General features: G+C 33.8%; 2 protein-coding genes across 2 annotated transcripts in view; both read left to right on the plus strand.

Annotated features, from left to right (window-relative positions):
- Positions 1-539: 539 nt before the first annotated feature.
- LOTGIDRAFT_168657 (hypothetical protein) lies at positions 540-11,590 on the plus strand (the record flags this gene model as incomplete). The annotated part of the gene is made up of 14 exons (XM_009066542.1): positions 540-575; positions 2,286-2,387; positions 3,020-3,177; positions 3,754-3,851; positions 4,803-4,873; positions 5,140-5,321; positions 6,064-6,184; positions 6,820-6,976; positions 7,226-7,375; positions 8,429-8,532; positions 8,796-8,925; positions 10,099-10,248; positions 10,448-10,543; positions 11,292-11,590. 14 exons carry the CDS (start codon positions 540-542, stop codon positions 11,588-11,590), a joined length of 1,854 nt encoding a protein of 617 aa, XP_009064790.1.
- A 716-nt stretch (positions 11,591-12,306) lies between these two features.
- LOTGIDRAFT_168658 (hypothetical protein) overlaps positions 12,307-14,556 on the plus strand; it is a gene marked incomplete at both ends in the record, with an annotated part of 15,966 nt that continues 13,716 nt past the window's right edge. The window contains 2 exons of the mRNA XM_009066543.1: positions 12,307-12,342; positions 13,970-14,006. Of these exons, the coding sequence (XP_009064791.1) occupies positions 12,307-12,342; positions 13,970-14,006 (73 nt within the window). The remainder of the gene's footprint in view (positions 12,343-13,969; positions 14,007-14,556) is intronic.

Raw genomic sequence — 14,556 nt, forward strand, 5'->3', positions numbered from 1 at the left:
AAATTCGTTATTCGTAATAGTACTGTATCTAGTCAATCTAGTTCGTTATAATACTGTATCTAGTCAATCTAGTTCGTTATAATACTGTATCTAGTCAATCTAGTTCGTTATAATACTGTATCTAGTCAATCTAGTTTGTAATAGTACTGTATCTAGTCAATCTAGTTCGTAATAATGCTCGGTTCGTTACAATTCGCAGTAAGCTGGAGTGCGTATGGTTTGTGATTTAAATTACTTTGTGTCCAGTTATATTTTGAGAAAAGGAAAGGTTTGATACGATACTATTGTATGTGCTATGTTGGTGGTTAGTGGGTCATAGTGCGCTATAGTTCGTAGTTCGAAGTTCGCCAAACAACCAAGGGTATCGTCTGAATTATCTTGTTCCCTTAGTTGTATTGGGGAAATTAACTGTGTTCTGACGCCGGTTCTATGTACACTTTGGCAATCAGCCATAGCACCTGATAAATAGATCAGAACTCAGGACCGTATATCGCAGATTGCTATACAACTGATACAATCTAAATCCTTTGTTTACAATCATGTCGAAAACTGCAGGAATCGAAACGGAGATACAGGTTAGTTTTCATAGCTTTACATTTTAAATCGTCGGTCAGATAGTGTGCTCACAGTTCGATATGCGTTCGGTAAAACATGAAACTTTTCTGCCGTCTATTAGGACGTTAAGTGCCGTAGGATCGAATCCTCCTCAAGGCATGACAATTCTAATGCCACGGTAAGTGCTTCTGAGAGGTCCTGTGTCGGTTTTTACCCTCCATTGTATTCTAATTTTTCTGAAAAATAATACAAAACTACAGGATCTATTTCATTTTCTCTAATCATCACTACATGAGTTCACGTGGAGGTTAAAAATAGCAATAATTGCCAAAACTGTGTTATATATATTTTTCTGTTTACTGACCCAATTTTGAATTTAATATCTGTGAGATTAACATTATTATTACTGTTTACTAGCTATGCCACGAGATCTAAAGCCTATGCTTCACCAAATGTATTTATAGATAGGCCTAATGACCAAGACACGTTTTTGCAGTTCTTCTTTTCCCATTCTGAAGATTAATGACCCCTACCGATAGAAGGGAGAATTTGAAACAGGGTTCAATTTAAACGCTATCGCATAGCAACTGCAAGTCAAAATAGTCCCGTTAGCGATTCAATATTTCTTACGAGTATCTAAAATTAAAATTTATCATATTGTTATTTACATAGTTCGGAACATTTTGAATTGTTATCGAAATTTTTAGATTTAAATAGTAACAGTTTATACACGTTTTTACGGAAGCGTATTAGGGCCATTCATTTTTTTTTTAATTTTCAAGTTAGTATGTTGAACTTTCAAGTTTGTAACTTGAATTTTCAAGTTAATATCTTGAATTTTCAAGTTAGCATCTTGAATTTTCAAGTTAGCATCTTGAATTTTCAAGCTAGTGTTTTGAATTTTCAAGCTAGTGTGTTGAATTTTCAAGCCAATATGTTGAATTTTCAAGTTATTATGTTGAATTTTCAACTTAGTATGTTGAATTTTCAAGATAATAAATTGAAAATTCAAGATACTAACTTGAAAATTCAAGATACTAACACATACTAACTTGAAAATTCAAGTTACTAACTTGAAAATTCAACATTTTAACTTGAAAATTCAACATACTAAATTCAACATACTAAATTCAACATACTAAATCCAACATACTAGGTTGAAAATTCAAAACACTAACTTGAATATTCAAAACACTAACTTGAAAATTCAAGATACTAACTTGAAAATTCAAGATACTAATACATACTAACTTGAAAATTCCCCCCCCCCACCCCCCCCAAAAAAAAAAAATGAATGGCCCTAATACGCTTCCGTATGTTTTACATCAAGGGAGAGAATCCATTGCCATTTTATTTGACCACTGAGTTTAATTATGAAATTTTATTAAATCAAATTTGAATCGTTAGCGTTACACAGTGTAGTAAATCGGTCAGTAAAATGCTAGTTTGAAATCAATAATAAGTCTTCGGAGTACTGTAATTCGAAGCATTGCACGGAGGTACAATGCGTACCTTTCAAAATAAGAGAATACCCATTGGCCCTTCACCATTTAATACCCCGTCTTGGTACTACATCTCCCTACTAACCCACCCAAATTTCCCCTCGTTCTTCTTAAGAACTGTACCTTCCCCCAATTACCATCTCTCATCTCTCCCTAAATCTCTTTACTCTATTGTTTTATGTTTCTTCACCTATTCAGTTCCTATCCTTTCTTATCTCTATTATCCAGGTTGAAGAGCTTCAAATAGAAGAAAATGGCGAAAATAAGAAGTTAATTTATTCAGTTAAAGAAAGTCCACCTTTGATTATAACATTGATTCTCGGAGTTCAGGTTTGTTATATTACATTAGGTATTATTATCATGAAAATATGACTAAAGAAAAATAACTTGAAAAATCCTAGCGTTGGAGAGGGTCGCCTTTAGACCCTAACTGAAGTGGCAAAATTGAAAATAAGATCTAATAATAAAAAGTGGACCGATAGGTTGGTGTTAGATGGTTTTATTAAGCTAAGATTCCATATACGCGTCATGCGTCATCCGTCATGCGTTAAAAATCTAAATAGTTGGTTTAAGAGGGTATGATTCCATATATGCGGAAGCGGTATCCGTCAAATGGTCTCCGTCATGCATCAAAAGACGTATTTTGTGGGGATTTCCTGTCTTTTTTATGCACCAAAGCATCCATCTGTCTAGAAATCCGTGCGTCAAAAGAAAGATAACGTATACGTTTAACGCACATATGGAATCATATTCGACGCATGACGGATTCGCAAGGGCCATTTATGTCTGCATGACGCATCCGCATGACGCGTATATGGAATCTTAGCTTAAACCAAAGGATCTAATTAAACTGAGATTAATTACCAAAATTAGTGTGATCTAACGAGTTTTCTGTCGCAGTCTCATACTAATTTATAAGTAATCCAAGCATGTCAAGTTGGAGCCATTTCTTGATTTTTCAGGCGTTTATGACGTGTTTAGGAGCGACAATTGGCTATCCGTTTATAATATCCACCGCCCTGTGTTTAACGAACGATAGTCTGGGAATGGCTCAGATCCTTGGAACCAATTTCTTTGTTTCCGGTTTCTCTACAATTCTACAAACCACTTTTGGAATCAGGTACAAACCAATTGGAGAATATATTTGTATTTTGTTCTTGCTCATTTGTGTATTAGAAATTGTGTACTTTTGTAATTGTTTACTAACAGTTGTGTACTTTTGTAATTGTTTACTAACAGTTGTGTACTTTTGTAATTGTTTACTAACAGTTGTGTACTTTTGTAATTGTTTACTAACAGTTGTGTACTTTTGTAATTGTTTACTAACAGTTGTGTACTTTTGTTCATCTGTAAACTTGAACTTGTGTGAACTTGAACTTGTGTGAACTTGAACTTGTGTATTTGTAATTTTGTACATTCTGGATTTATCCTTTTTTAATGTCATTCCAATGGTATATAACTTATATATTTGTATTTGTTTTACTCTAATTTGTACTTGTGTTTTTTGTGTTATTCTAAGTGATTATAGTCGTGTGCTTTATTTAATTGGATATTCTGAACTTATGAACTGGTATATTTGTATATAGTCCAAATTGAGTATATGAACTATTGTGTATTTGTATTTTTGTAATTGTACTTTTGTCATTGTTTTTGTTATTTGTATGATTCGAAATTTCTAAGAAATCTTGTATTTAAGGCTACCAATTCTACAGAGTTCAAGTTTTGCCTTCATCGTGCCAACCATAGCCATGTTTTCTGTTGAAAAATATTCCTGCATTTATACTGAAGCAATGGGTAAGATGTGTTTAGTAACGTCTATCAATGTGTGATTAAGAAGTTAATGGTTTGGAGGGGGGGGGGGGGGGGGGCAGCAAAAATAATACTACATGTATTAGTTTTGAACGTACTGAGCGACAATCATTACGATGACTGATAAGGAAATAGGTTCAGTATATATCAAATGAATTATTTTAGCATTATCAGTCAGATTAAGATGATAAATTTACATCAAACGAAAGAATGTTACTTTTTTAAAGCGGATATTTTAACTCACCAGGACACCAGCGACCAGAAGGGAGATTTTATCGTTTTGTTATCATGCTATAACTATTAAAGATGGGTTCCCTTATTTTTATTTATGAAAATGAAAATGCTTATACTTATATGAATAGAAAGTAGAGGTGTTGTAATGACTTGGAAAAATACCATAATTAACTCATAATTAGCTAAATTAGAAGAGAATTACCAACAGAATTCGGATGAGTGACCGTTCAAGAAAGGTCAAAAAGTCTTTTTTGTTTATCCAGACTGTACAAACGTGAACATTTATGATTGGTTAAAACTTATATTGTATGCAATAAGAACGATAATGATATGATTAAGAATACATGAGAATTCATTAGAAACACCAATTAATCAAATAGTTTGCTTAATTTGACACTAAAAAACAAGGAAATCCATCTTTAAGCCATTTAATTTCGTTATAAAACAACTTCAAATGTTTGTCAAGTTCAAGTTCATTCTTGAAGGTCATCAATCGGCATTTTTGAGTGGTTCAATTGGGCCTAAAATAATATAAATAGACTTCAGGAATACTAGAATAGTACAAAAATCTCAAACTGGAAAAATTCACTTTTTAGTTCTATCGTCACTGGTTTCTCCCTGTTAAATATATTGCACGTCGTGTGGACAAAGTCTGGAGTAGGAATGTCGTGCTCCAACTCTATATTTTCACTATTTTTGCAGTGAACCAGACTGTGATATCACAATATGGCGGAGACCATCATCGATCCTTATGGACGTCAAGAATTAGAGAGGTAATGTTGTTTCTCAAAACGTCGTGGACGTTAATCCTAGCTCTTCATTATTGATTTTTTGTGAAACGGCGGCCGGTTTATTACCATTTATTAATTTTATGCTCTCTGTTAGCGGATCAGATTTGAATTTTATATCCCGCGTTTTTTTGGCGCATTCGTGGTGCACTACACGACGTTACCTATCTTCGTCATATGCAGATAATAAATATAAGTCAATTTGATGTTGAAACAAGCCGAAACTTATATGAATCTGTGCTCGTTTTCAGATTAATGGTTGTCTTATGGTAGCTTCTCTACTGCAGATTACAATCGGGTTCAGCGGTATTTTAGGTTTCATGTTGAGGTTTATAGGACCTCTCACAATCGCACCGACCATTTCTCTACTATCCTTATCGTTATTTGATGCTGTTTATATCAAAAGTCAAGGACAATGGTGGATAGCCGTCATGTAAGTCCTTTTTCTATCCAACAAATATTGTTTGCGGCTTGAAATTGAGACTTAGAAATTTGCAGTAATAACTATGAACTGGATTTATAATTAGATTTTTAGGCAGTTTATTATTAAATATACAGATTTACAATTGGATATGACATAGATTAACAATAAATATAACGTACATTTGCAATCAAATATTTCATTGACTTACAATCAAATGTTACACTGATTTACAATAATCATATGTAACATTGATTCATACTAAACTGTTACTTTGATTTACAATCAAAAAGCTATATCGACTTGCAATCAAACGTTACATTGATTTACAATCAAACGTTACATTAATTTACAATCAAATGTGACATCGACTTGCTATCAAATGTTATATTAATTTACAATCAAATGTTACACCGACTTGCTATCAAATGTTACATTGATTTATAATCAAATGATACATTGATTTATAATCAAATGATACATTGATATATAATCAAATGGTACATTGATATATAATCAAATGATACATTGATTTATAATCAAATGATACATTGATATATAATCAAATGGTACATTGATGTATAATCAAATGATTCATTGATTTATAATCAAATGATACATTGACTTATAATCAAATGTTACATTGATTTATAATCAAATTTTGTGAAAAATTACAATATACAAAACACATGTCTTAGATTTACAATAAATTTTACATAGTTCAGCATCAGATAGTTTATGATCTTGTTTTCAGGACAATGGTGCTAATCATCATTTTTTCACAATATTTGAAATTCATCAACATACCATGTTTCACCTATACACAAGCTGGTGGATGGAAGAAAATTCTGCTCCCAATTTTTAACCTTTTTCCAGTGAGTAACGGATCATTTCCACTTCTATGTTTTAAATGATTTCAGATTCAAGGTTATAAGTATATTATGTAATTGTGATTGGTCAGTCTCTAAAACTTAGTTTTCTTAAAGATGGGTTTCCTTATTTTTTAGTGTCAAATGAAGCAAACTATGTGATTAAGTGGTGTTTCTAATGAATTATCATGTAGTCTTAATCATATCATTATGTTCTTATTGCATTTAATTAAGAGTTTTAACCAATCATAAATGCCCATGTATGTACATTCTGGATAAACAAAACGCCTTTTTTACATTTCTTGATCGGTCACTCATTGGAATTCTGCTGGTAATTCTCTTCTAATTTAGCTAATTATGAATTAATTATGGACATGTGAGACAAACTGGTATTTTTCCAAGTCATTAGAACACCTCTACTTTCTATTCATATAAGTATTAGCATTTTGATTTTCATAAATGAAAATAAGGGAACCCATCTTTAACCAATAAGATTAATTTTTATATCACCTTCAGTTATGGCTCGTTTTCGATGGTCATTATTAGATATATAGTTTAAATAAATCTAATTGGTTGAGATTTAAATTGTGAACCAATCAAAATTAATGATAAGTATACAAGCCTATTCCTTTTCCTTGTAGATTCTTTTGGCCTTAATCATCGCCTGGTTGATTTGCTTAATACTGACGATTTCGGGTGTTTTTTCGGCCGATCCCAAGGGTTGGGGTTATTCGGCTAGAACAGACATCAAACTTGATGTTATTGAGAAAGCTGACTGGTTTCGAATCCCGTACCCAGGTAAGGTAACTTTTGTCATAGGCATGCCCATGGGGGGGGGGCTGGAGCTGTGTCTGACGCTAGCGAGAAAGAATATCTAGAGAAACACTGGTATTTTTGGTTTAAAATGAGAAATATAGTAACATAGCAAATATTTTGGAATTTGGATTCGTCAACTAAAGCTTGGCGCTGGAGTTTGGCTGTAGCTTGACGTTTGTTGTGACGTCATTTACGTGATAATTTCAGTTCTTATATTAAATATTTAAACAGGACAATGGGGAAGCCCTATATTAACTCTACCAGGAGTTTTAGCATTGATGGCCGGTGTTTTTGTTTCCATGATTGAATCTATAGGAGATTACTACGCATGCGCTAGATTATGTGACGCTCCTCCACCACCAAATTTTGCTGTAAATCGAGGTAAGTTTTATTCCTTAATTTCTTCAAACGGTTAAAATATTTTTTGTCGGTTATCGAGACTACTTTGCTATCTGTGATACCAAAATCACACTGGACAGTGTGCCAGTGTGACCGATCACAGAAAATCGATTATTTTTTTATCAGTAATAGTGTTCATAGCTCACCATCGAAATTTGAGCCTTCAAATCCACCCACGTTTAAAGGTTAAAAAGACGACTCGCCATTTTAAGATACTCTGTGATATTTAGAAAAGACATGTATAGAAATAGGGAGTATTTTTAAGGGAATTGTGATATTTTGGTACATTCTTAGTACTTTTGAGACTATTTACATATATATTAAAGACCAAAATTAACCCCCGAAAATGACGAACCTGTCCCTATAAGAGCAGTACATAAACTGATATTATTTTTGACCAATCGATAGAACATTCGCTGTAGTGTTTTCCTTGTGGGTTAAACCTATTTCACTACTAGAATATTTGAAAATGAAAAAATGAAATGAATGGAGTTTTACGTCCTACTTTTCTGCACCTTGTGGGCTAGTGAAGACAGACAACGCCATGCAGGGTGCCATGAGAGAAATTTGCCAGGACAGCGGCATTAGCCTGCTCTTTTTCGACTTCCAACGTGCACAGCCTGTAGCACACGGGGCCTCGGTTTATTTTCCCATCCGAACGACTAGACGCTTTTTCCATGTCAGCCTCTCTTACCTGCATCACTACTAGATTATTTGAAAGAAAGAATAGAAACAACTATATTTTACAAGGATAACAACTTAGGTTCACAGTTAAGGATTATTTCTACCAGCTGGTCCTTGGCCAAACCGCTTGGTATTCATCGACATTTCCTGGATTATCCGTACCCATTTAGATCTTAGTCGACTGGAATTATGAGTGAACATGATTTATTCAAGGTCATCGGATTTTCACATCCCGATCGAGATTGAAAACAGCACACAGAAGCTATGTGTTCGATGTGCTATTGAACAATGGGACAAAATCCTTCACGAAATAACGTTCAGCTTCATTTTGGTATCTGTTTTCTATTTTAGGAATTGGTTTGGAAGGCATCTGCTGCCTCTTAGCTGGAGCGTTTGGCAATACAGGAGGTGTGACGTCATATTGTGAAAATATCGGGGCTATTGGCATCACGAAGGTTCGAATTTTTTTCTAGCATTTCTGGTGAGATCCATTTTAGTCATCCGTATCACTAATTATGAGCGAGATTCCGACCTCTGATTAGAAGTGACTCCATGGAGATATAAATGTTTTCCCAAAATGATGTAGCAGCCGAAAGATCCTTTGTGGTATCTGCAAGACTGATTGTAAGTCTTTCTATAAAGGATAAAGCCCAGGGCTTACAAGATCCTTGTTAACCTAAGTTGTCGTTTTTTTCGATCTGGTATGTTGGTGTTTCAGGTGGCGAGTAGACTTGTGATACAGATGGCTGGTGTGATTTTGGTCATCCTTGGGTGCTTCACTAAGTTCAGTGCTGTTCTGGTCACGTTACCAGATCCAGTAGTTGGTGGTTTATTCCTAGTAATGTTTGGTAGGTGATGGCTTATATCCACCTTGCCGAGGTTTCATTAACGGAAAAATAAACTTAACCGATAGTCAGTCTTAGACATCAGATCGGATATTAATCTGAGACGCCGTGCGCCACAGAATTTGCACGTAAAGATTCATCCGTGCTAGTATCACATTTTGAAATCAACAAATAGTGACGGCGCCAGGCTCTTTGGACTGGGAATTTTAGGTTGTAACATTGCAATGTTACGAAAGCACAGGCACAGGCATGTAGGCGTAACCTCTAGTGATAAAGCAATGTTTGAAGTTGGTTTAAAAATGATATAGAATATTTGAAATGCAAATCCATTATCTTCCGAATCTGAAATGTATAAGAAGAATACTGGTTCCAACAGGAACATTAATAACCATGAAAATCATAATAAACATTTTCACTGGTGAAACTGAGGAATTTTCCTACGTTAAAGATGGGTTCCCTTATTTTCATTTTTGAAAATGAAAATGCTAATACTTATATGAATAGAAAGTAGAGGTGTTTTAATGACTTGAAAAAATACCAGTTTGTCTCACATGTCCATAATTAATTTATAATTAGCTAAATTAGAATGGAATTACCAGCAGAATTGCAATGAGTGGCCGATCAAGAAAGGTCAAAAAGTCTTTTTTTGTTTATCCAGACTGTACATACATGGACATTTATGATTGGTTAAAACTCTTAAATATATGCAATAAGAACATAATGATATGATTAAGAATACATGATAATTCATTAGAAACACCAATGAATCAAATAATTTGCTTAATTTGACACTAAAAAATAAGGAAACCCGTAAATGAAATGCGTATTAAAGGGGTTACAGATAGGGGCAAACCGACTTAATACAACTGACCGGATTTAAATTCAAAATGCAGAAGTGGAGGATCTGACGGAGTTGACTTTCCAAAAAGAGCATTGATTTAGTGCATTCTATTACATTTTTGGGCAAACTCGTGAATAAAATAAATATAATGTTTAGAAATTTCTAAGAAATGAAGTGGAGGTACAAACTACATTTCTGGCGGTGCAAATTCCCCCAAGTACCCCGAGAAGGGGGTAGCCTTGGCTGATGCCTCGCAGTAAACCAAATCTAATATTGTGAATAAACGGGTAACAACGAAGAGTTCAACACTACATCGATGAATTATATTTTTTTAGGAATGATTGCTGCAGTAGGTGTGTCCAATCTGCAATTTATAGATCTCAACTCGTCCCGGAATCTGGTGGTGTTTGGTGTGGCACTATTCTGTGGATTGTGTATTCCTAAATGGTTGAGTTTACCAGAAAATAAAGGAGTCATAAAAACAGGTTCGTTTGACACGTGTCCCCTTTCTCATGTCTTTGTATTGTAGAATATTCTCGTTGTGGACTTCCCCTTCCTGTTCATTGAGTTCCCATAGCGAAAATATAATTCTTCTACAGACGAATATTATCTGATGTGCCCATCTGATGGGTGATAAGGCGACATGTGTTCGAATCCTATTCAAGTTATGTATTGTGTTTACAGGTAGTGACAATGTGAACCAAATCATCACCGTTTTACTATCAACAAATATGTTTTTAGCTGGTTTGATAGCCTGTATCTTAGATAATACAATACCAGGTAGGTCTAGCTCACAGAAACACTGGTTGGAGAAGAGGAACTGTAATTTCTAAGATAATTCCATGCCAGCTATGTAGATCGGAAATGCATTAATCGGGGATGGTAGTTTTATTTCATATTATACAAGACGGAACTTTTCATGAAATTCAGACTATGGAATTCACGTCAGTATTCATTAATGTCTTGGTAGTCGAGGCAAGTTCTAGAAAGGTCAAAACTGAAGTAAGCTTAATTCCGGATTCAATCATGCATGCAACTCAGAGCTAGACGTTGTTTCGAAAACTTTTTAGAAAGTTTTACCGAATATTTATCCTCTGAATGACGACTTTAAAGGGATACTACGTCTTAGAATAAACATAAAATTTAAAATTTTTTAAATAAGGGCATATTTTCATCAGTAGATATACCTGGTGTCATAAATAACATAACAGAATCCTTATATAATCCGATAAATCCAAAAAACTGAGTAAAAATGCAATTAACTATTGAAAAACGCTTAATATTATGATGAAGCGTTTTTCAATACTTACTTATTTTTATGAATTTTCAAATTTTCTAGATTTTACAGGGATTCTGTTGTAACTTTATGACACCAGGTAAGTTCACTGATGAATATATACTCATATTGACCATTCTTGAGCATTAAATTTTATGTTCATTCTAAGACGGACTCTTAAGTTCAGGGAAGTTCGGAATCCCGAATTCTAAAGCTAAATAAAGACTAGAAAGTTGAATGTTTTGTTTGCAGGTAGTTTAGAAGAAAGAGGAATGATAAAATGGCGGAATATAAAACAGGAAGTGTCGAATGTAAAACTAGACCAATCTATTTATAATCTACCTCTCATACAAGACTTTTTAAATCGCCAAACCTGGACGAATTATGTGCCTTTCTTGCCAAATTATAAAACCAAACATCAAGACGGTTCTGAGAGTTCAACAGCTAAGACTGGGAATGTGGAGTTAAAGAGTTATTCCCCTTTACCTCGAAATACAGAGATGTTTGCTGCTCAAAATAATGACAACAACCTCAACGCTGCTCAAAATTGATTAGGATTTTAGAAATACACAGCTTCGGACGTTTCATTATTTGTCGTTTCATTCTCAATATGGTGAGGCCTTTAAACAGGTACAACCCATCAGTTCAACCTGTCTACCGCATAATGAAACCAAGAAACACACGAACGTAGTTCACAGCCATTTAGAATCACAACATCGACTTATGAAGTCGATTTTTAAAAATATTATGAAATAATATTTCATCAAAGACTTCAAATCACAGTTGAAGCCATTTCCACCCCTTTTAATGTGATTTGAAGTCTTACTTAATATATCATTTCGTGGGTAACCGCTTGAAACCTCGTATATGCCATATTTGGTCATTTTGACTTTTTGGTACCGTTTGAAAGCTCGTAAAAGCGCAGATCTTGTGATCAAAACCTCGTATTCTTAGCTTGATTGTAAATAACTCAAAAAGCACTAATTAAATAACACGTATATAAACAGTCAGATTTAAAACCTTGTAAAATATATTATTATACGAGGTTCAATGTTCCTTTTCCGCGGATGAAAATGAAAAACCTCGTATACTGTATTATTATACTAGTTTTTGGTTCAATAGGCCGGAGATTTCAAATTGTTATACGAGGTTTATATTTTCAAAGAATGAAAACCACGTATAGCGGTAAATAGTTATACGAGGTTTCAAGCGGTCACCCACGATATCCCTTTTCAAAATTCAACTTAAGTCGATGTTGTGATTCAAAATGGCTGTGAACCACGTTCGTCTGTGTTATTTCCATGTAAGAACCATACTTTGAAGTGATTCAAAATGGCTTAAACTACGTTCATGTGTCTTTTTTCGAAGTTAGAACCATACTTGATTGTATATCACATAATTCCTCACGGCTTTTATTGAACAAAAACATTTGATAGGTTGAATTTTCTATGGAATGTGAACGTGTCGACCTTGATAATGTGTACAGATTTAGGATGAGTGAAAGACAAAATTGAAATTATACGTATGTAACTGAGACAGTATTTTGATCAGAATGACTTAAGCAACCATGGTGCAATCGTAATACGCCCACATTTGTAATGGCAGCTAATTTGTCCGGGAGGTTGACAAGAGTTATCAGTAAATGAATGTTTCTGAGAGTGAAATTTTCATATTTCATGGGCTTTGTTTACAGCTTACAATTCTCATAGTAAATATTTTTCGATTCGTCTGATTTTCAATAGGGTTCATCCTTGGGTGATTACAAACACTCACACCAAGTTTTGTCAAAATCCATTAAGAAACCAGCTCTCTATCATGTCCACAAACAATTCAAGAACAAAGGCAATAACTCATAGTAAATATTTTTCGATTCGTCTGATTTTCAATAGGGTTCATCCTTGGGTGATTACAAACACTCACACCACGTTTCGTCAAAATCCATCAAGAAACCAGCTCTCTATCGTGTCCACAAACACATTGTAGACAGACAGACGGACCGACTGACAGACAGACAGACAGACGAACAGGGGCGACGGCTATATACGTCCACATTAACGTGTGGGCGTATAAAAATAGACGAAACAACATGATATAGAATAACATATTCTAGGCTCATTTAGGCGTTTAAACCAATCTTTTCTTTCATACATTCGTGTGTTTTTATTTCTTTCATTTCAATGGCTGTTTATTTATATTTTTTGACACCTTTTTTTCATTTCGTTGGTCTTTTTATATCGAACTTTCGATAAACATATTAAAATCACTCAGACGTTAATTTTATGTTTTTAATCAATACAGTGAGACTTGTTCTGGGTCATATAAAAGGGGTCAAAGTTCCCTGGTTCGTTAGGCATGGCTTGTAAGAGTTGGATCTGAGCTCCAACGCGATGGTATTGTAAAGAGTTTTTATAAACTTTTTCTGTGTTTCGTGGACACTGATAGCCTTAATTTGCACCATTCTAATTTTAAGTCAGACGTCTGTGTATGTCTAAAATGTTTGATGACGTCACTTATCTCAAAGTATGCTTTATCACATAAGGCCCTTCGCGATTAGTGACGTCATCAAAAACTTAGTTTTGGTGGTATTGCAGGCACCATAGACGTCTGATTGAAAATTGGAATGGTGCAAATTGATGCTATCAGTGTCCTAGAAACACATAAAAAATTTAGAAAACCTCTTTACAATCCCTTTAAAGTGATACTACGTCTTAGAATTAACATAAAATTTAAGAATTTTAAACTTGGCGAATAAGAGCCAGTAGATATACCTGGTGTCATAAATAACATAACAGGATCCTTATATAATCCGATAAATCCAAAAAACTTAGTAATTATCCATAAATATGCAATTAACTATTGAAAAACACTTAATATTAAGATTAAGCGTTTTTCAATAATGACTTATTTTTATGAATTTTCCAATTTTCTAGATTTTACAGGGATTCTGTTGTAACTTTATGACACCAGGTAAGTTCACTGATGAATATATACTCATATTGACCATTTCGAGAACTTAAATTTTATGTTCATTCTAAGACATAGTATCAGTTTAAGAATTCTGACCTGTAACTGAATCCTACGCCAATAAAATATACAATGACTGTTATTTTAGAATCAAAATGCTTTCAGATAGGGCTGGGCGATTTACCGGTATATGACAGGAATTTGTATTGTTAGTTATATCACCTGATTAAAAAATACCGAAATATCGACATATCGTGATAATATATGGTAGATATCATGTTATATCATCAAATTTTTGTCCAGATAAGATCATCTACATAATTTTAACTAGCAAGTTAATATTTGAAACAGGTGTTTTTTTCGTGATATTCAAGACTGAGTTGTGTTTTTAGAGATATCTATTGTTTTTTGTTACATTTAAAATTTTAAGATTAAAAAAAAACCATTTTGTTACAAATACCAGCAAAAACCATGCTTAATAAATATCGTGATATATACCGATACCCATATTGTGATATATAAATGCTTAATATCGTGATATCTGAACCAATAT

Source organism: Lottia gigantea (genome assembly GCF_000327385.1).
Source record: "Lottia gigantea unplaced genomic scaffold LOTGIsca_77, whole genome shotgun sequence".
NCBI classification, from domain to species: domain Eukaryota; kingdom Metazoa; phylum Mollusca; class Gastropoda; family Lottiidae; genus Lottia; species Lottia gigantea.